Here is a 21,048-nt window from a genome sequence, read left to right as displayed (position 1 = left end):
GCAACACTGTGGGGCGGAGGGAGACAGACATAAATCGCCCCGTGCTCAGGTTCCGATATTCCCATACTTAACCTTGCAAACGGCCATGGGCACTGGTCATAAGAGACCCTATTTTAAAGACATTTCCCCGCTAGGTAAAGAAGGAGTACACAAAGCCTGGTTATAGGAATGAAACAGAACAAGTCATATTCTGTTTAGTTGTAAAATTAACATCATTTAGTGGTCACATTTGCCCCATTGTCTAGGAAATTCAGCAATATTAATGGGAACTTGGATTTAGATCACCAGTTTAAATGAATCTATACTGCTCAGCAGTTTGCCTACAATTCCGTTTGTTATATGAAACTAATTAGGTAGGCTCTTTCATCCTGGTTACTGTCCACAAAATGAGGCCATGCAGCATGGAGTGGAGGAAAAGTTACTTGCTGCCGCTGCTATGCACAGTAAAGAGAAAAATACAAGTCCTCAAAAACTGATAAAAACTAATTAAAGAGAAAGGGGAAAGTAGTTGGAATAAATAGTGGGAACCACTAGAAAATAGGCAACAGATACATAAATTATAGCAACAACATTGCTTTGGAGTGCGTTGTCACCAGTATGCTGATGACACGCAACTCTATTTCTCCTTTTCATCTTCTTCAGGTGAGGCTGTTAATGTGCTGAACCGTTGCCTGGACGCGATAATGGACTGGATGAGAGCTAATAAACTGAGGCTCAATCCTGACAAGACTGAGACGCTGTTGGTGAGCGCCTTCTCTGACCAGCTGGTGGATGTTCAACCTGTTCTAGATGGGGTTACACTCCCCCTGAAAGAACAGGTTCGTAGCTTGGGGGTTCTTTTTGATCCATTCCTGTCTCTCGAGGCGCAGGTGGCCTCGGTGGCACGGAATGCGTTCTACCAACCGCTACGTCCCTATCTGGAAAGCGACGACCTCGCTTCAGTTGTGCATGCTCTGGTAACCTCTAGATTGGATTACTGCAATGCGCTCTATGTGGGACTGCCTTTGAAGACAGTTCGGAAACTACAGCTAGTGCAAAACACAGCAGCTAGACTGTTGACGAGGACTAGGAGGTCTGCACATATAACACCTGTTCTGGCTCATTTGCACTGGCTACCTATCTGTTTCCGGGCCAAATTCAAAGTGCTAGTTTTGACTTATAAAGCCTTACACGGCGCGGGACCACAATACCTAGTGGAACGCCTCTCCCGATATGAACCTACCCGTTCACTACGTTCAACATCTAAGGCCCTCCTCCGAGCTCCGACTCACAGAGAAGCTCGGAGGGTCGTAACAAGATCTAGGGCCTTTTCGGTGGTTGCCCCCGAACTATGGAACAGTGTTTCCGGTGAGGTGCGCCTGGCGCCTACACTTCTATCTTTTCGGCGCCAGGTTAAAACCTTTTTATTCTCCCAGGCATTTTAATTCTATCTTTTAGCTTTTAATGTATATCAGGTCGTTTAATTGTTTAATATGTATGCTTTTACTGTTTTTGTGATTCTATTGTATTTTATCCTATGTTGTGCACCGCCCTGAGAGCCTTCGGGCTGTGGGCGGTATAGAAATCGAATAAAATAAATAAATAAATAAACATTAGGTTTACAGTTTTAGTTTTGCCCTGGGACTGATTTTAGGGCATGATGCAACAAGGACAAAAATTTAACAGGATCTGTTTTCTGGATTTTATGCCAATATGTTTTGGGGAGGTCAAATATCACACTCCAATCCTGTATATATACTCACATTCATATCACAGAATCCCACAGTGCATGGCTTTCCTTTTCTCAAATAGAGGAAATTCTGGTTGGCATCAACATATGGGCTACATCTCCCAAGCTCATATCGACAGCAGACCTTGCAGGAGTTATCCGTTTCTGAAATGAAGAAAGCCAACAACTTCATAGCTAGTTTGGGGGATATTTATGCATTACTCCTTTATGTAGGAAGTAACTTGCCGTTGCTGATCATACACCTTTCCCATTAGTTATCCTGTTCCAAAAGCCAACACTAATGAACAAATTCCTCATGGTACGCATCCACTATGGGAAGAAGGGAGAAGCAATTTAATTAAGCCCTAGAGTAAAATGAAGATATCCAAGCCTTAGTCTCCTTTCACCAGGTATTTAAAGCTTTCTGAGTGATCAGTCCAAGGTAACAAGAGCCACAAATGATAAAGCATTGTATTTAAACTAATCCAAAGAGTGGCACTAGAAGGTAGTAGCTTGCCACACAGACAACAAGGTGAAAAACAAATGGGCAGGCGTACAATTGGGGAAGGGCCATAGATCAGGGATAGAACACATGCTTTGCATGCAAAAGGTCAAAGATTCAATCCCGGAGTCTCTAGGTAGGACTGGAAAAGACTCCTGCCTGAAACCTGAGAGCCGCTGCCAATAATTCTGAGCTAGACTGACCAAACGGTCTAACGTGGTATAAGGCAGCTTGCTGTGTTTCTTGCACTAGCAGAGAAACATTTCCAGTCGCCAGACCCGTACCACTTTATCAAAGCCCTACAGTGAACAGATACTCTTGATAAGCCCTTAAGCATCCAGCATCCTAAAAATCAACAAGTTAAATTACTGTATTAAGTATTCTAACCCCAAAGACTCAAGACAAGTTACCATAAAGCAACCACCTGAATTGTGGTGAGGAGGAACAGACTGTTTCACTTGAACAGTCTGTCAGTCCATTCCATCCATAATTTTTCCTGGCCATTGCACAGACAATGTTTGCACCCCAAATCAGAGTTGGAGACCTTTCCCAATCAGGGATGTAGTCACCCAGGGTCTCAGGGGATCTTAGACTCTTTATTTTTTTAGGAGCAGGGTCCCAGCAGGGTCCCTATGTCTCCAGCATCCTATGAGCCAAGCAGCATGAAAGGAGATTGTGTTGGCAACTGAAAAGAGTCTTCTACCATGCTTCCTTGTCCTTTTCTGCTGATTGGAGCCAATCAGAGTGAACAGAAGTGACTCGGCCACTGAGAAGACTCTTCTCAATAGCTAACACTCCCTTTTCATGCTGATTAGCTCATAGGGACATCTTGTTAATGCCTTCTCCCACAACAACAGAACAGAGAAACAAACACCAGCATTCAAACCTGACCAGATAATTCTATACTTTTAGAAGGTTGTATAACCTTAGAAAGGGCACGGCTGTGAGGGAGTGTGATGGTAATTATCTTGAAGGGACCCTGCACTTCTGAATCTGCCACAACATTACGGTTCCCAACTCTAACCAATGAAACAGGACTATAAAAGGAAGACTACATGTGCATCTCCCTCATGCTGCTCTTGCTTATGGCTTGAGCAATTAGTTTTCAAAGTCAAGTGACTGTGGGCTAAGGAGAAAACTAGACAGAGCGGTGCTAGCTCAGAATTCAAGGAAGTACTTTCAGAGCAAACCCTCCTTACCATTACAGGCACATGAACGCAGGTTTTTCTCCCTCTCACAGAAGGGCACACATTCCCCATCTTTGCACTTGCCCAAATCCACACAGACAGTATCATCTGGCGCATTCCCTGGGGGAGGACAGTCGCTGCTATTGCCTATAAACAAATTTAGGGAGAATAAGCCTTGCATCAATATATACATATTTGGGGAAGAACAGACTAAGGGAGCTATCCTAACCCCATCTACCTGGGAGTAAGTCCCAATGAATTCAAAGGACATCTCTGGGCAAACACAGTTAGCATTGCTCTGTAACGTCTATGACTTGCTAAGGGCAGATAAGAGGTCCTCACAAGTTCCTTCACAGAGTAAGTTCCTCTGAAAGATTCCCCTCAGAAAGATTCCTACCATAGATGCCAAGAGGTGGCATTGAGACAGCAGTTCCTTAAGTGAAAAAAGAGCATAGGTGGCACTAGAGTGGACAAGGTTTATTAAGTTCTCCCAACAATAATATTCCTGCCACCAACTTTGGCACCTTTCCGTGCATTCACACACGAAAGCTTGCACACATGGCAAAGTGACTCCTTCACCATCTCTCTCTCTCTGTCACACACACACCTCTTTCGCCTTTTCTTCCCCTCCGTTAGTAATCCTCCACCACCCCTCCACCACTACAGAGGGGGAAAGTTGCATTTAAAAACTCAGACACTGATGAAAAAAGTGTCACCAGTTAAGAGTACATTTTGATGCAATGACTAATCAAATCACAGTTTATCTGGTATGGTTTGCTCAAAGCTTAGTTTGCCACACTAACAAAAACAGCAAACTGTGGTTTGGGGAAGAAGAAGTATGTGAGCTTGAGGCTCACCATGGCTCGTACCTTAGCTTCTTAAAAACATAGTTTTCTGTGATGTCTAAACTAGGTTGTTATTTGGTTTTATTTATTTACAAATAAAACTATTTATATACCATTATTCCCAAAATATCAGAGCCGTATACAACCTATATAAATACATCATAAAACCATATAAAAATTGAAATCAGAAAAAATAACTATTGCAGAAAGGTTTGCCTGCAGAAGCCTGGTGATATAGAAAAGTTTTCAGCAGGTGTTTAAAACTGGCAGAGCAATGGCAAAATTGGCCATTTCTTCTTCTTCTCAATTTCTTAAGAAACTTAAGATAACTTTGCTAAGTTAGGTACACAAGAGGAGAGAACAGAGTATGCAGGCACATGGGTTCATTTCCAGACCATTTATTGGACTGGGAGCTTTGCCTGAAATGGGCCACAGAGTTTAAAATACTGATAGGACATAGACTTCAATTTTACATCACAGTCATAATCTTCCCAGAACTCCGGCGTGTGTCCCCATGATTCCTCAAATGAATGAGTTGCTTCTCCCATGCTTAGCCGCCTAACAGTTACATTTATTCTTAGATACAGCTTCATACCCCAATCAGCCAAAGCTCTATAAGAAAGGACTATTTATGTTTAACAGCCAGCAATTGGCAGATTATCAACACATTTTTTATCTCTTAATGCTGCACATGAATTCCAATACATTTTTCAGGCGATTCCTATGTCAGAAAATGCACCTCTTAGAGCACAACATTCTTGGGACACCCTTAAATCTGTCTGTTGTGTTAAGTAACTCCCATTATTCCAGAACAGGGTATAAAGGCAGTACTAATGGAAACAGAAGTTAGGAAAGAGCAAAAGAAGCACAGGCATATACATTTTTTAAAACAGGCATAGGTCAAAAAAGAATTAGTAAATAAAAATTACAATGATGTACCTGTGCAGTAAGACTCGCCTTTACAGGTAGCATTGATGGCTTCCTGGCACTTCTTCTGTGCGCTTTCAAATTGGCATCCTTTACAGCAGGGGCTATTCCGATCACTTGGGGGGAAAGGGAGAAATAATAAACTTAAGGCATCTGAATATTCACATTTATAAACCCACAGAAGAAGTAGAAGGCAGGGTGTCACAGAAATATCACACACACCTATAAAAAGACCTTAATATATATATATATATTTAATTTAGGGAGGCAGTCATCAGTTGCCCTCCTATCTTTCCCAATCATAACATAAAAGAGGCACAATATTTAATGACATTAAATATTCTCAGAACATCTTTACTGCAAGTTAAAACAGTTGGCAGCCAATCATTTAACCCATAGTATTGAAATATGAACAATCACTTTCTTCAGTGGACTCATCTATTGTATATTAAAAACATATAATTGGAAGTGAATGGACTCACCTGTTGTACATTAAAAACATAACTGAAATTGAAATAACAATGCATGTTATTAAACATCAGCATCATAAAAGAAAACACACAATCATGTATTTTCCTACTATCAAAACAAGAAAAAACTATTTTGCCAGCCCGATTTTTCCCCTCCCACTTTACGTAGGGTAGACTTTGGGGCCTTCTCACCTGCAAGTTGCATTCTGCTTTAGCTTACACTCAGATGTGCAGCAAGGATCAACATACTGATGCAAGAGGCCAGGATCACATTCCTCGCCTTCATCCACTCTGGAGTTGCCACATACTTTGTTATTGCGCTCTTTGAAGCATTCCGGGGCCTTGGTCTCAATAGTTCGAAGAATGGATTCTTTACTGCAGCTTGAAAACATCTGAAAGCATTACAAGAAGGGAGCAAAGTATTAATTCAGGAACATGTGTAACTGCAGACACATTCGTTTTCCCACACATGCAAAATACGGCACAGAATTTCACAGGTTTTATTTTTTATTCCTTTTTAAGAAGTGGTGTTTTAGCCTATACATTCAGTGGAAACAAGTGTATCTAGAAAGCAAAGCAGACACTAGAAGCCCACCCTAGTATCTACCTCCCATGTCTAATACCCCTTGCCCTTCGTCTCCATCCACCACCTAACCCATAGCATGATATCTTTTCGACCCTTGCCCTTGCAAAACAAAAAGCCACATTACTTTGACAGCACAAATCTTAAATTAAATAGTGAAAACTAAATGACTTCTGAGTTCCTCCATTTTCCCATTCAATGCCACCACATGCAGAAAACCAACTCACCTACACCCATGCACACAGAGAGACTTAGCACTGATAAAAAATACCTTGTTGTTTTCATGATCCCCGCTCACAGCAATTGGGTACATAACATATTTTCCTCCCTGATCTTCAGTGGGGGCACATTCTAGCAAGCCATCAGGATCATGCTCTGCCCCAAAGTTGTGTCCCAGCTCATGAGTTGTAACCAAATCAGCTTCCTTTTTTAAATACAAAAATATAAAAATAAAACAGACACACATCATAAACATGTTCATTTAGTGTGGAATAGAATTTTGTGGTTGATATCTTAGTCTTTTAATATAGGGCTGCATCTGAGAACTCATGAATTATAGAGTACTCCAAACACTTGTATTATCAATATTAAGACTACCAGATACTTTTACATTAACATACAGATACGGTTTGTGAGCCTATAAAAAACACACAGAACCAATCAAGATTGCTCATTAGTACCAGTCAAAGGGCAATATTTAACTACACTTTTGCACTAGCACAAGGAGATTGCCCCCAGCACGCCCTCAAGTCTATGCTGCAGGAGTGGGAGAACCCTCAGAACAGATTTAGGTGGTGCATGGGGGAGACTGTTCCATTGCACAAGGAGAAATCCATGTGGTGACGGAACAATTTGCTTAGCACTACATTAAATACAACCCAAAGTTCTTCACAAAGTTTTGGTGGCAGCAAATAGACAAAAACAAACAAACAAGCTAACACTATATAGAGGTTATATTTGTACTGAACTCGACAAACAAACAAAACTAAGAGATTTAAAACTAGTTTTACAAAGGCTTAACTGCACCAACAACTGCTCAACATACATTTATTGGTGTAGTAAAAGATGAATATCATTCACACTCATGTGTTCAAGTTGAAGTGGAAAACACAGTTTTCACAAGAGGCATCAAGATCCAGAAAGGGTTTCTGACCCCACAAAGCTCTCCCTCACCATTGGCCATGTTGGCTAGGGCTGATTCCAACCTCTGGAGGGTCACTGGTCCCTCACCCTAGCTATAGGTAAAAAAAGCAGTCAGGAAATTACCTCAAGAGAAACTACACTAGTCCTTCCATGTGATTTGAGGAAGCCATATATAGTAACTTTCCTACTAATGATAAATCAACACTGAAATAAATAGTAAGACATGTTGAGATTTAAGCAGCTTCCACCATTTTCTTACAATACCTTCGTAAGGATAGTTTTGCCATAGTTCTTTGTGCTGGTTAAGCCACTGTTGAGGTAGATATCCTTTCCAGCCCCTGAATTAGAATAAGCTACAAAAATAGAAGGCAGAAAATCAAGTTACAGCATTGCATGATTGATTTATACAACCTTGAGAATCTTGCCTGCTGCCTAAAATTACAAACATTTGCAATCCTTAATGATTTACCAGATTAATCTCTTAGGAATATATTATCTAACACTGGCAACTAAAGCTATGACATGGGTGGCACTCACAGCAGGTGTTTGCAAACACCTGGACAGGAGCATGAGCGTTCACAAGCAGAGTCAGGCCTACATTCCTGACCACCCCTTTTGCATAGTACTGCTGCTTATCGCAGCGGACTAAACACACAACCCCGCCAAACCATTGGGGAGGAACTGCATATATGCAGTAAAGCACACTGGAGTGTGTGTACTCATACTGTGAATTTCACTCTTGCAAGCAGTGCCTACAGTATGCTAAATAACTGAAGAAAGAAAGTAGATGTTTGGGGGAAATTAAGATTATTCTCAGCTTCAAGGTGTCTATAGAAAATCTAATTTGTATCCACATCAGTGTAGTGCTTCATACATCATTAACAGTACCAGCAAAGCATAGAAATGGACTGATGATGCACATCGTGTCCAGCTAGTATAATTTCTTTATGCATGGTATCCAAGTTAGCTCCAGAAATGCAACAGGGATGCTCAAGAGAACTCCTGCTCACACAAGCAGCCTCTGATTAAGGAGTAAATGTATAGACCGCTCACCCATTTTAAAAGAGCACATACACTGGATGTACACTTATTTTCATCTTTAGGCACTTTGACTCAAATAAAAACAAATCTTAAGAAGAAAAATTACCCTTTGGACAGATGCCACCATGACTGTTTGGTCTTTGGGATCCGACATACGCCAGCCCAAGAGTCCCCTTTTCAAAGTCTTGGTAGGTAAACAGATGAGCAAGGCACACTTGAGCCGCTTTCTCAGCTATATCCGAACTGAATTGCTATGCCGAAGGAAACACGCCAAGCGTAGTTTAGCTCAGAGAGAACGCTTACTCCATAAATTAGACACAGTTGGTTAACAAGCTAGACAGATTACAATTCTAGCATCATTAAATGGTAATCACCGACTGCATCATCCTTGTATAAGAACAGTGACTTTTAGTAAATGTTATTTACTATCAGAACCAGGTAGTTTAAAAATCTTGAAAGTAAATAAGCATCTTAATAGGATTTCTGTATGATGAATATTGTACAAATATAAGGTATAACTAAGATTGTGTGAACCATCATTATCGGCATTTTAGGTGTGGACCAGAAAAGGTAGCCAAGTGTTCTGTCTGCTTGCTTCTTTCAAGTCAAATTGAAAGAGTCTTTTTTTAAAAAAAGTACCATTCCCATCTTATAACTTGGTACCTGCATCCTCCTAGATAAGCACACACCCTGGCCTAAAATAACTCAATGCGTTACTTATAGTAAGTATGGGGTTTTCTTCATAATTTAAAGTTTGTCATGATCACACACTGACTTGAGTAAAGTCAAGTTCTAGGCCTTGCTAATAAATGGGATTCTTAGATTTTATGCATCACAGAACACACAGAGGCCCTACCTCCAGCAGCAGCTTCACCTCCCAAGCGTCCGCCTCCTCATCTGGCTGACTTTTTGCCATGTTATAGTGTTTTTCCCCAGGACGTACAGCTTTTGGCTCATTGTGAACAATAATCTTGATTTTAAAAAAATAGAAATAATTTACAACATTAAATTCAGACGCTTCAATAACCATTTTTATAATGCTTTCTCCTTACTTTTCTGAATCATCTGAATTTTAAGTCAGAGCACTCCTTATTCTATGTGTCCAAACATGATGTCAAATGGATTCTGTACTTCAGTGCAAAATGTACCTTAATCCTACCTAAGTTTCAGCTTTCATCCTACTTATATGCAGAAAGTTCTGAATATAAGCAGAAAATGTCTGATGAAGACAAATTCCAAAGAGAAAACTGGCCAAGCCTTTAAGTAAATCAGAGCACAATCAAGTGTATTACAAGACACTAATTACAATAATCAAGCAAAATTATTATTTACTTCATTTGCATGGAGTGTCTGATCTGGATTTCTCTTGGTGAAGAATTTGATCTTTGATACTCTTGCCTGTTCTTTTTTTACATGAAGTACAAGTGATTAATGCAGAAGTTGCAGTGTTAAATAGCACAATTCATAAGGCCCAGTGTGTTCAGTGGTGTGCATGCACACATACAACTTTATTGTGCTACAATCTGAATGTTATTTTCTAAATACCTGTTCTATCTGTATGCCATATCCTTTGAAGTTCGCATTATCCCACGATGTATTGCGATAGATGTCATCAACTCTGTCTATTAATTCAATCTATGCACAGAAAAGGAAATAAGATTTTCAGCTCCAGCCTCTTATGATTAGATTCTGGATCCTGTGGACTACACATAAATGTGTGCTCTGAAAAACAAACTGAAGCAAAACTTTTGCCTCGTGTTTAATGCTTACAACTAACGGAAGCCTTCAAGGTACCTCCTCTGAAAAAGGACTCCAGAGTTTAGTACTGGGATGGGAAATCTGTGGCCCTCTAGGTGTTCTAAAACCACAGCTCCCATCATTCCTGGCCATTGCCCATGTTGGCTGGGGCTGATGGGAGATGGAGTCCAATAACATCTGGAGGACACCAGATTCTCCACCCCTGGTTTAGTAGGTAATGTAACAATATATATAACCAGGACAGAGGATTGGGACAGGACAAATATAAAATTAAAGCAACATGCCCAGCTACAACCTCTTCCTTTCAGAATATACCTTGTTCTTATAGTATTGTAACATACTGTTCAACACGTCTGAAGGCGTCAAGGCCAAAAACCGCTATATAAACAAACCACTACTACCATACTGGAAAAACAGCAAGTCAAATAGTCAACGGTATCCCCACATAACAAGATAGTCAAACTGTCCAGCAGGAGTCATTAGTACACTCTACCGCAAAACAGGCTTCACATTCCCACCCATCTATCCATACCTACAAAACAGTCTTAAATATATTCATCTTATGTGTAACAATCACATCTATCAGCTTCCGAACTACAGCAGGGTGTTTTGCCACACAGTCTTGGTTCATCAGCAAATAGACAGCAGAAAATAATTTGTACCAAGTAGTTAATTGTAGTACTTTCTTCCCCTCGGCCCATGTTCTTAAAGAAGCGATGATCTGCCACCACTAACATCCTACAGGTGTTCTTCATGGGGTCTGGGATAGCTCTTTTCCGTCGAGGGACATCTGCTATTGTGACAATTTAAGAGAATACCATGTTGCTGCCACCATTTAAGACATCATTAATTTTGAATTGACTATTACAGTAATAGATTATATTAAAAACCCAAGCCATCTCCAAAGTAATCCTTCAACTTCAGTATTATAGAAAAAGATATGCAAGCCAGATATAGGGCAACATCACAAAGCACTTCTGTAAAATCTAGGGCCTCTTGTTGGGATTTTCAGTTGATACATTGCATCTTTGATATAGCTTGCTTACTTTTTTTTAATGCGTAGAAAATATTCTAAGAATTATAGGTTTGATTTACTCCTCTCCCTGAATATTTATTTTGATGGACACAACTAAACAACTGAGACTCTCAAGGAAGTTTTATTACAATACAGCATACAGCATTACTCCTTTTAGGAGGAAGGGCAGGATATACATTTTAAAAATAAATTAAATAAATAAGTTACTACATAATTTCTAACAGGAGACATATATCCTTAATTTATGCTTTCAGGAGATGATTACATAAATTTTCAAAAGTTATTTGCTTAATCCGGTATGATGTTCAACATTTCTTGCAAACAATAGGGCTGTGATGGATTTTTAAAAAGCAATGACATAATATCTTCTTGAGAAAGTTGAAAGCTCTTAAAACAAAGTAGCATTGTACTGTTTGTCAAGACAATATTTACCTACGCTACATCTTTACTCGAAGGGTCATTTAGAAATGGTTTTTTTAAGCACTAATTTTTAAATTTCTCTTTCTATATCATAAAGAAGGCCAAAGGCAGCCAATTTATTTACAGAAATGGTTGCTTTGCTTAAAAGAACAAGGAAAATATTAGTTATTTTCTTCTCTCTTCACATCAAGGATATAGCCTTCTTTCAGCAAAGTTAGAGAGGTTTATAGAATTTTTTAAAGACAGGCACTTAAACATTCACAGAATTCTTAGACACTTCTGCTTTTTGTCTGTCTTAAATAAAATTATATGTAAGTCTCTTCCACTGTGCTGGACGGCAGTAGCATTCTGTCACCTTGGTGTCCACAAGGCTTACTGCACTAGGCAGCATCACACGTAACTGTATATTAAAGATTCTTGTTCAGTTTTGAAAAATATATCACAAGTACTTGCACACTCACCTTCCTTTAATTTACTCTCCTTCAGCCTTCCACCTAAAAGCTCCTCCTCCTCTTCTAGTTTAACATAGCCACATACTTTGGGGGACTGTAATCGTGAGAAATCCTTGATGTCTTCTGATCTGTAGACCAAAAGTCTTTCATCTTGTGTATTATTGATAAACCTCCACAGGGGCTGCAGGTAAAAAAAGATGTCCGATGACTTTAACAGTGCAATCCTATACATATCTAAGCCTCTACTCCTTATTCCTAGATAAGCGTGTATAGGATTGCAGCCTAAAGAGACTAGATAATCAAAATGCTTCAGTTCATCAGCCTTAAGAAATAGTACATGCTTTACATAAGTTTGGTTAGAGATACTGCTTGATTTTATAAATGTATGGGTTTTAATTATGTTGTAAAAGCTGCTTTGAGGGCTCTTGTAGGTGGAAGATGGGATATATAGTAGGGCCCCGCTTTACAGCGATTCGCTAATACAGCAGTCTCAATTAGACGCAATTAGACTAAAGCCCCACTCATACGGCGCTTGTTCCGCTTTTATGGCTGTTTTCGGGCATTGCGCGCCATTCTAGTCAATGGGTTCTACATTACAGTGGTTTTTACTTTACAGCGGGGGTCCGGAACGTAACCCGCCGTATGAGTGGGGCCCTACTATAAATTTCTAAACAATAAAAAGGTTATAAGAATTCAAAGCAACCTCCCTCCAACCTCAAATCCTTGTTCCCAAACCTGAAGCACTCCTTTAAGCGTCATGCTTTAATTTCATTTCCTTGAAGGACACACACAGCTAGTCTTCCATTAGCCCTCTATAAAATATTAACTACTGCTTCATTTTTTCTTATTTCTCTCAGATGACAAGTGACCTGCATTTAAAGAACTTTTCTTCTATGTAACTGAACAGCTAACTGTTCCATTCATCTAAATTAGTTAACAGTCATGCATTAAATAAATATCATTGCACTTTTCAGTTGGCCTCAATTGCACTGGAACAAGGTCTTTGCATTTAGCAAAAGTGTAATGTTGTCTATATTGTTAGGAAACTACTGTTTAGCCTTATCGTAAATGAGCCTCAGGCTTGTGCACTCAAGGATATTAGAAGCTTTCACTTCTGTTTAATTAACTGCAATTTGACATTACATATAAACCCTGACAAACTGTGGTTAGTGTTTACATGATGCCTCAAGAATTTCTGTTTGTAAATTCTGGTACAAACTGATTTGATTTGCATCTCCTGAACTAATGTGCAAATCAGAACATCATTATCCTGTGAGTTTTGTTGTCTGAACTGGACAATGCAGTTTTCAGCTCAAACAAGTACCAAACTGAGTTTTAAAATGTGTACTGTGAGTTTTAAAATGTGCCTTGAAGGAAATATGTTCAAAAACACATATTTAAATCAAATTTTAATTCAGATTTTCAAATAATAATTACAGATTAGTGCAGAAATGGGATGGAACAGACTTATGAACATAAGTAGGAGTTATATGAACCAGAAAGAAGACACATTCATCCCTAGTGCAGGTTCAATTATCATTTAGAGTGTGGACTGCTAACCCACAGCCCCATCTTTTTTGGGGTGGATGTGACCCACAGGCAGGTTAGCCACTTCTGCTAGACAGGACAACTTATGCCTAAATAAATTCATTATTTCGAAGCACAAAATATGCCAAGCAAATCAAGAGTGTAGCCCTAATACACACAGCTGTGCTATTTTGGACAGATGAATATCAATTTATTTGTTTTACCTCCCCAAGCTGATTTTTCCGTTATGGAACCACACACATCAACTTCAACTTGAGAATAATTTTACACACTTCAAAAGTTCAACATCTGAATCCAGAATGTGAAAAGGACACTCTGAAATCATTCATTTTCCATGGACACCACACTCAGGTGGTGTTATTATGTACCATCCAGATTATTAGAGTACTAAATGGTATTATATACAGTCTTCCTAAAATTGTGTGACAAATGATCTATGATGCTATCTGCAAAACCTTATTTCAACCATTCAGAATTGTAATTTCTAAGTTGACTCAGATTTATTTTCCAAAAACTAAATGTAAGTTTTGTCTGCATGTGCAATATTTCACACAAGCATCCCACTCAATGCTTTGTTTCTATCAATTCACAGGCCCATGGATGTTTGGCACAAATTCTTGCACAGAGTAAGAGTAAATGACAACCCTCACCCCTGCTTTTTCTGAGCATCCTAGAAATATTAAAGAAAATGAAGCAACCTGACAGAAAGTTTACATTGGCTGTATTTAGATTCGAGTAACGGGATGTACCTCAATATTATATTCTTCTTCATTCGTATTGATCCTCACTGTGAAATCTTCTTTGCCTATGTGTGCTATAACCCTGGAATCACTCTGACCTGTGGAGGAGAGAAAAAAAGGTGGGTACTCCAGAGCCTTAGTGGCAACATACAACACCATTTCCTCCTAGTCAGAAGCACACCACTACAAATCAACCCACACTCATTCCAACTTTTTTTAAAAAAAACACCTGGCGCACATGCAAACGCACAAAGTGGAGATAATAGCATTTCACATCCAGTTTGCAAGAATTAATGGGTATTATTTAAGCTGTTGAGGCTAACTGATACACTATTTCAAACTGGGATAATGTAGAAGTAAATTACACCACTGTAAGTGGTCTGATTAGCCTCCTTAAAACCAGTTCCTGAAGTTCTCATGAAAATACAGAATGCCTGTCCAAGATCTAATTCAACACTTCTATTATGCTTTATGGCCATACAAAAACCTAACAAGGCTTTTTCCAATGCAAGCAAAGGTTTCAGAGTTGTACTACCGCCCACTCTTACACTCACCTACAACATGTCCTGTGAAAAACTCTTGCCATTGTACCTGATATTCTCTTTCCTTGCCTTGGCCATCCACTATAAGTGCTTGAAAGTTTTTCGAAAAATGTTCCACTGTTGAAGTTAAGTATAATTTAAAATGCCTGTAAACAAAATTGCTTCCATTTAGTATTAGATGCATTTAAATTTTTTTTAAAAATATCCAGAGTACACCAGCTCTTTAAGCACAATTTTATGCAATGGCATTTATTTTCTACAGATTCCATGAGGAATTTATGACAAAGCAGGAAAATGTTTTATTAACAAAGCACATTTACATGAGCATCTACAACAGCTGTCCTCAATTTATTTATAAATAGCTTTTTAATTTATCAAACTTCTGAGAAAGGTGGGAAGAAAATATTAACAGTAGATTCGGAAGGCTTGCACAGGTATTTTAAGATTCTGACAATGATTGACATGCCCGCAGACATCAAATATTTATCTTTTCCACAAAAACCAATAATGGATTTTCTATTTTATGTGCCATTGGCCTTAAAATATTTTCCTTTTTCCTAATAGATACAATGTATCTATTGGCCTTAAAATGTTTTCCCTTTCCCCCAATAGATACAATGTATCTATTGGCCTTAAAATATTTTCCTTTCCCCCCAATAGATACAATGTATCTATTTTATTTAACTAACTCCTACTCAAAATAGACGCATTTTGAACTGTATTCCATGACAGCTTGGGGTGCTGTCAACTAAGTCCTAGTCAGAGTAGACCCACTGAAATTAATGAACCTACGTCAGCCATGTCCATTAACGTCAATAGGTCTATTCTGAGGAGGACTAGAGTTGAATATGACCCATTGCTGCATACCAAGGTTTATTTCACTACTGATATGATAGTGTTAATATTTGGCTGTTAAGATTCCACACTGCACCACAAATAAATCTTACCTAGTTTAGTATTCCAAAGTTAACTACTTTGCATGTTGGCCTGGTCTGACAGTCATTCAAGGCCATTTATGAGTGTCAGGGCTGAGTGCTCCGCACACAATGGCTGTGATGTGAAGATCCTGGCTTGTATTAAACCAGAGTTCCCCATTATGCTCCAACGAGGGAATTCTGGCTTACTGTTGATTAACAAACCAGGAAAATAAGCCATGATGTAAAAGTATTCCGTTTTCTGAAACTTCTCTATAGCTAAGCACATTTTCCCCCTGGAAATTTGTTCTGTATGCTGTGAAAACAACATTTTGCACAATAGTGAGATTTTCCTCACTGAATCCTAGCAAGAACAAAAAGTCTTTTTAGAAGTGTGTCAGCCTCATGCCACATAACAGGATTTGGTCTCTTGTGTCAGAGATTATGTATGAATAAAAACAAGCAGCATCTCAAAGCACCCCTGTTGTATATAAAAAAAGAAAAGATTGTATTAATTGAGGCTGGGAATCAGAATGGAAGAATATGCAATGCAACACTAAAGCCACAGCATGGGCAAAATATTGTGAAAATATAGGAAATTCAAAGAAGGTTGAATCAAATGCAATCAAATACACATGAACAGGTGGAGTAATTAGGCTTTTTGAACACCAAGTCTTCAGAGAGGAAGAAAGTAGTATGTGGAATTAGTACAATCCTCACTTTTATAAATCTACTCCTCAATTCAAAACATACAATGCAAGTATACTTATACAAAATTGTTTAAGTTGCATTATGTATGAATTTCAAATCATTAAGCACTCCCCCCAGATAATCTTGGAAAGGGCTAAGATGTCTCAGAGCTAGTGATGAGGGTTAGGGCTTGGCCACACAGCTGTACTGAGCTTCAGGGACTCTAAGCATCTCTCAAACTCAACATAACTTCAGAGATAAGAGCCCATCCCTCACTTTTTGCAAGAGAAAGAGTTGGTAGCAAGCACAATTTCTGTCTGGCTATAAAGGCCAGGCAAAGTATGGATCCCTGGTTACTCAAGAGCAAAAAATGGCACACTGTAGTGATAGGCTTGCAATAGAGATAGAGTAGTTGCACTTGAGGGAGTGAAGTAAAGACAGAAATTCCTGATTCGCCTATAGTTTGTAGGTCTTTCGCATTTTACTCTCAACAAAGTCAAGCCCATAAGAATTGGTAAACTTTCAATAATGAGAGCACAGGCATCACTTACTGGACAACTGTATATTAAAGAATTCCAAGAATACTCACAATAAACTTGTTCAGCCATAGGCAACACAACACTGGAAACAAAAGCCAAATTAAAGTATAACCGAGAAAACAGCATGACCCAACTGATCATCATAATGATTAAAAAGAGAATAAAACACAGAAATCAATAATTTAATCAGCAAAGTAACAATATTAATCCAAAAGTCTCGCTAAAGATGTCTCACCTATGCAATGCTGAAAAACTTAAGTGTCTCTCTATATGGGACTCTGGTTGCAGGTCTCTTCTTCTTAAAGAGTGCTGTTGGATGTTGGATACAGAAAGAATATCGTAGTCTGAGAGAACAGATTCCAGCCTCTCTGAGGGGGGAAAAAATAAAGAGTTTAACAGAACAGCTAGAAAAACATAATAGTGGCTTAGTTAGTTGTCATAAACCCCGTGGATCAGCCATGGCAAGCCTCAAGTTCAAACACCACTCCCCTTCTGCACACAAGGAGAAGATCAAAACCGTTAGCTTCCAATTTTAAATGAACCACAGCTCCCTATTACATCTGAACTTGAGGAGCTGAACTTGAGTAATGTTAACTCTCAGTGAGAACCAGCCAGGATCAAATTGTGATTTCAGATCCTAGTTTATTTGTTCACTAAAGGTAAAGGTGTCCCTGCACTTGTAGTGTGAGTCATTTCCGACTCTTAGGGTGACGTCTTGTGACGTTTACTAGGCAGACCGTATATATGGGGTGGGATTCCTTCCCCTACATAGAGTTCACTACATAAGAGTTTGTTCACTACATAGAGTTTAAAAACACACAGCTCTTCAAATACAGATGCAATGGGGAACTGAGGTTTGTTTAAAAAATGAAGTGGAAGCTTATAAGCTCCTCCTTGCAGCCACAAAAGAGGACAGAGAAGGAAGGGAGAACATGAGCCTGGGACTTGCTATGGCTTGTTCACATAGCAGGAAACTATTACTTCCTATTATGTTCAAATAGGGCTATAAAATCAGTTGTTTTTAGAATTGCCCCATCCCACAATTTAGGTAGCGAACCACTTCATCACTACAGTCATCGAGTTGACCTGGATAAGCACTAATCTGAATCAGTGACTCAGAGGTAAAAGGTAACCAAAAGCATCTAATTACAGCACTGGCCTCAGTTTCTGCTCCCCTAGCCTACAGAGTCTATATTTCATTCAGATTGTCTCTTAAATAGGGTTGCCAAATCTCCAGTTTTTGCCCGGAGACTCCAGTTTTTGGGGGTAAATAGGGTTGCCAAATTTCCCATTTTTGCCTGGAGACTCCAGTTTTTGGGGGTCTTCTCCAGGCCTCTGGGTGTGTCACCAAAATCTCTGGACTCTCAGCTTTCATTTTTTTAAAAAATTAAGTTTCTAGGTGGCCTGGTTCATGAGATATACACCAAAATGTCAGCTATGCCCCCCCCTGCAACTTTTGTTAGTACTGGCTACTCTAATCCCCACCCTTTCAGGTTTTTAGCCAATAAGGGAAAGGGTGGTGATTGATAAGGGATTTGCTGACCTCCACGCAATAGCTAAACCCCATTGCAAGTTCTGAAAATAAGTTTCCCTGCTTGTCTGCACATCAGGAATTCAGTAAATTTATAGCTTTCAGTAGCATAAAGAGTACTTTCTCTGGACAGGAGATCTGAATACATTGGGACTTGCTTCTTAGTGAACATGCCTGAGATTGCACTAGAACAGAAAATCACAGCAGGAAGCAATTCCCAGTAAACAATTTCATTTATGATTATAATAGAAGTGTATATGCAGTTTTTTAACTTACTTGCAAAAATAGCATATTATACATTTTATCTGAAATAATTTTTGAACATAAAATTTTAAAAGTGTACACTGCAGCTTATGATGGCATGACAATGTCAAACAAGTTTATATTTCCCTAGGCTTTGAAGAGGGCAGTTTATGTGTCTTATTCATAACCTGTTTTGAAAACCTTCCCAATATGAAGGTTTAATCTTATACTCACTTTTCTGGGAATAAAGCTGCAATGCTAATACTAATACCACACACCTGGGAGTAAACCCCATTGAATTAAGTGGGACTTACTTTTGAGTAGACATGGTTAGGATTGTGCTGAAAATCAGTGGGACTTTTGAATGAACATAGCAAAGGACTATGTTGTAAATCTTTCTCTCCAATCATTTTTAAGCAATTAGGCAGGACTTACTAAGGTGTCACTGCTTTTATTTGATAGGAAACTAATACTGATTTTTTAAAAAATATATATTCTGCAATGACCAGCTGGTTTTGACAATAAACTATTATATGGGGGGGGGGGTATTTTTACATCTCCAGTGTGTTTGTATATGGAGTATTTCCAACAACCCTGCGAGGTAATGTTGGAAACCAAGGCAGCTCACATCAAGAAATAAATCCATTTAAAATGCAATAACCATAAAGCAAGTATAAAACAGTTGCAAAACAGCTTAAAGTGGCATGATTCTGAATTTTGGATGGGGTGAATGAAGTTCCTTGTCACTTGAGGTTGCAGTTCTTGCACGCTTCCCTGTTTGAGTAAGCCCCATTGAATACATTGAGACTTGCTTCTGAGTAAACATGCATAGGATTGCACTATACATATCTTTACAGGTTGTGTAAATAATAAACATCTTTGACATTCATATTTATATAAATATCTCATCATACTATGTCCTGATAAGCATCTGATTTCACACTATGGTTGTACATTATTATTTCCTGTACATTTTAAGTGTGCCCTTCTTCCTTGGGGTGGTCATGGTCACCCCCCTGTTATTTTCACCCTGATGGGGCAGATTAGGCTGAGAGATGAATAGCCCGTGGTCACCAAGTAAACTTTGTAACTTATTTCCATTTTAAAATTTAATTAAAATGATTTATATGCAGGCAAAGTTTATAAAGTAATGCAAACCCACATAATACATTTAAAGCACGCCCAGCTCACATTAAAGTGCATGACTTCCCCCCAAGAATCCTAGGAAGTGTAGTTTCCCCCTCACAGTTATAGTTTCCACCACCCTTAACAAACTACAGTTCCCTTGATTCTGTAGTGGGATTAATGTGCATCAGACGTATGTTGAATGTGCTTTAAATGAGTAGTGTGGATCTGCCCTAGTATGTTGTGCATTCATTAGTGAACTAAAAAGAACAATTTTAAAATAAACTTTTTTAAACAGGGAAGGGCTGTAGCTCAGTGGTAAGGTACATGCTTTGCATGCAAAGGTCCAAAATTCAATCTCTGGAAAAGACTATTGCCTGGAATCCTGGACAGCCAATGCTAGTTCATGTTATCAGTACCCACCTAGAACAAATGGCCTGAGTTGGTATAAGGCAGATTCCTTGTTTCTAAAAGAGGAAAGAGATCTAAGGGCCACAGTGACTGTTATTTATTTATGTATTTTACTTACAACATTTATATACTGCTTTATTGTAAAAAACCTCAAAGATGTTTATAGAAGGAAGTAAAACAATGAAATTATTGGCAAAAAGTCAAAAACAGGTATTTAAAAACATTCAAAATAATAAAACCAACAGAGTTAAAAACAGATAAAAAACAAATAACTTCTACATGCCCGAGTAGATTTGCCTAAACAAAAAGTGTTTTTAGCAGGTGGCAAAAAGGGTACGATGAAGATGCCTGCCTAATGTCTTTTTTTTTACAATAATTTTTATTCAAATTTTCATAAAACATACAAAACAAAATAATAAAACATTCAAAGACAAAAAACAAAACAAAACAAAAATGATTAAACAAAAAAATAAAATGTTGACTTCCCATTTGTCGCAGATCAAATCAGTTATAGGTCTACAATATATAACAATCCTGTCTCTTAAATTATATTATAAAATCACTTTCCTCCAGTAGTTATCTTAATTAATCATCAAATCTCATAAACATTACTTTATTCTTTCCACAAAAAGTCAAAGAGAGGTTTCAATTCTTTAAGAAATATATCTATCAATTTTTCTCCAATAAACATGT

The 21,048-nt window shown here is 38.6% G+C and overlaps 1 protein-coding gene across 3 annotated transcripts in view; it reads right to left on the bottom strand.

Annotated features, from left to right (window-relative positions):
* The window catches only part of ADAM17 (ADAM metallopeptidase domain 17), a 41,631-nt gene that overhangs the window by 7,504 nt on the left and 13,079 nt on the right, over positions 1–21,048 (bottom strand). For 2 of the 3 annotated variants that reach the window (XM_061622803.1, XM_061622805.1), the window contains exons 3-16: positions 17,281–17,413; positions 14,915–15,048; positions 14,370–14,458; positions 12,082–12,253; positions 10,827–10,957; positions 9,952–10,041; positions 9,263–9,376; positions 8,513–8,657; positions 7,630–7,718; positions 6,494–6,646; positions 5,832–6,031; positions 5,182–5,285; positions 3,410–3,544; positions 1,743–1,873 (exon numbers count right to left, since the gene is read on the bottom strand). In XM_061622803.1, the coding sequence (XP_061478787.1) occupies positions 1,743–1,873; positions 3,410–3,544; positions 5,182–5,285; positions 5,832–6,031; positions 6,494–6,646; positions 7,630–7,718; positions 8,513–8,657; positions 9,263–9,376; positions 9,952–10,041; positions 10,827–10,957; positions 12,082–12,253; positions 14,370–14,458; positions 14,915–15,048; positions 17,281–17,413 (1,820 nt within the window). The remainder of the gene's footprint in view (positions 1–1,742; positions 1,874–3,409; positions 3,545–5,181; positions 5,286–5,831; positions 6,032–6,493; positions 6,647–7,629; positions 7,719–8,512; positions 8,658–9,262; positions 9,377–9,951; positions 10,042–10,826; positions 10,958–12,081; positions 12,254–14,369; positions 14,459–14,914; positions 15,049–17,280; positions 17,414–21,048) is intronic. The other variant, XM_061622804.1, reaches the window with a different exon arrangement.

This window comes from Rhineura floridana, chromosome 4 (assembly GCF_030035675.1).
Source record: "Rhineura floridana isolate rRhiFlo1 chromosome 4, rRhiFlo1.hap2, whole genome shotgun sequence".
In the NCBI taxonomy this organism is placed as follows: domain Eukaryota; kingdom Metazoa; phylum Chordata; class Lepidosauria; order Squamata; family Rhineuridae; genus Rhineura; species Rhineura floridana.
Note: the sequence above shows the minus strand (reverse complement) of the source record. Positions and strands in the feature narration are given on the sequence as shown.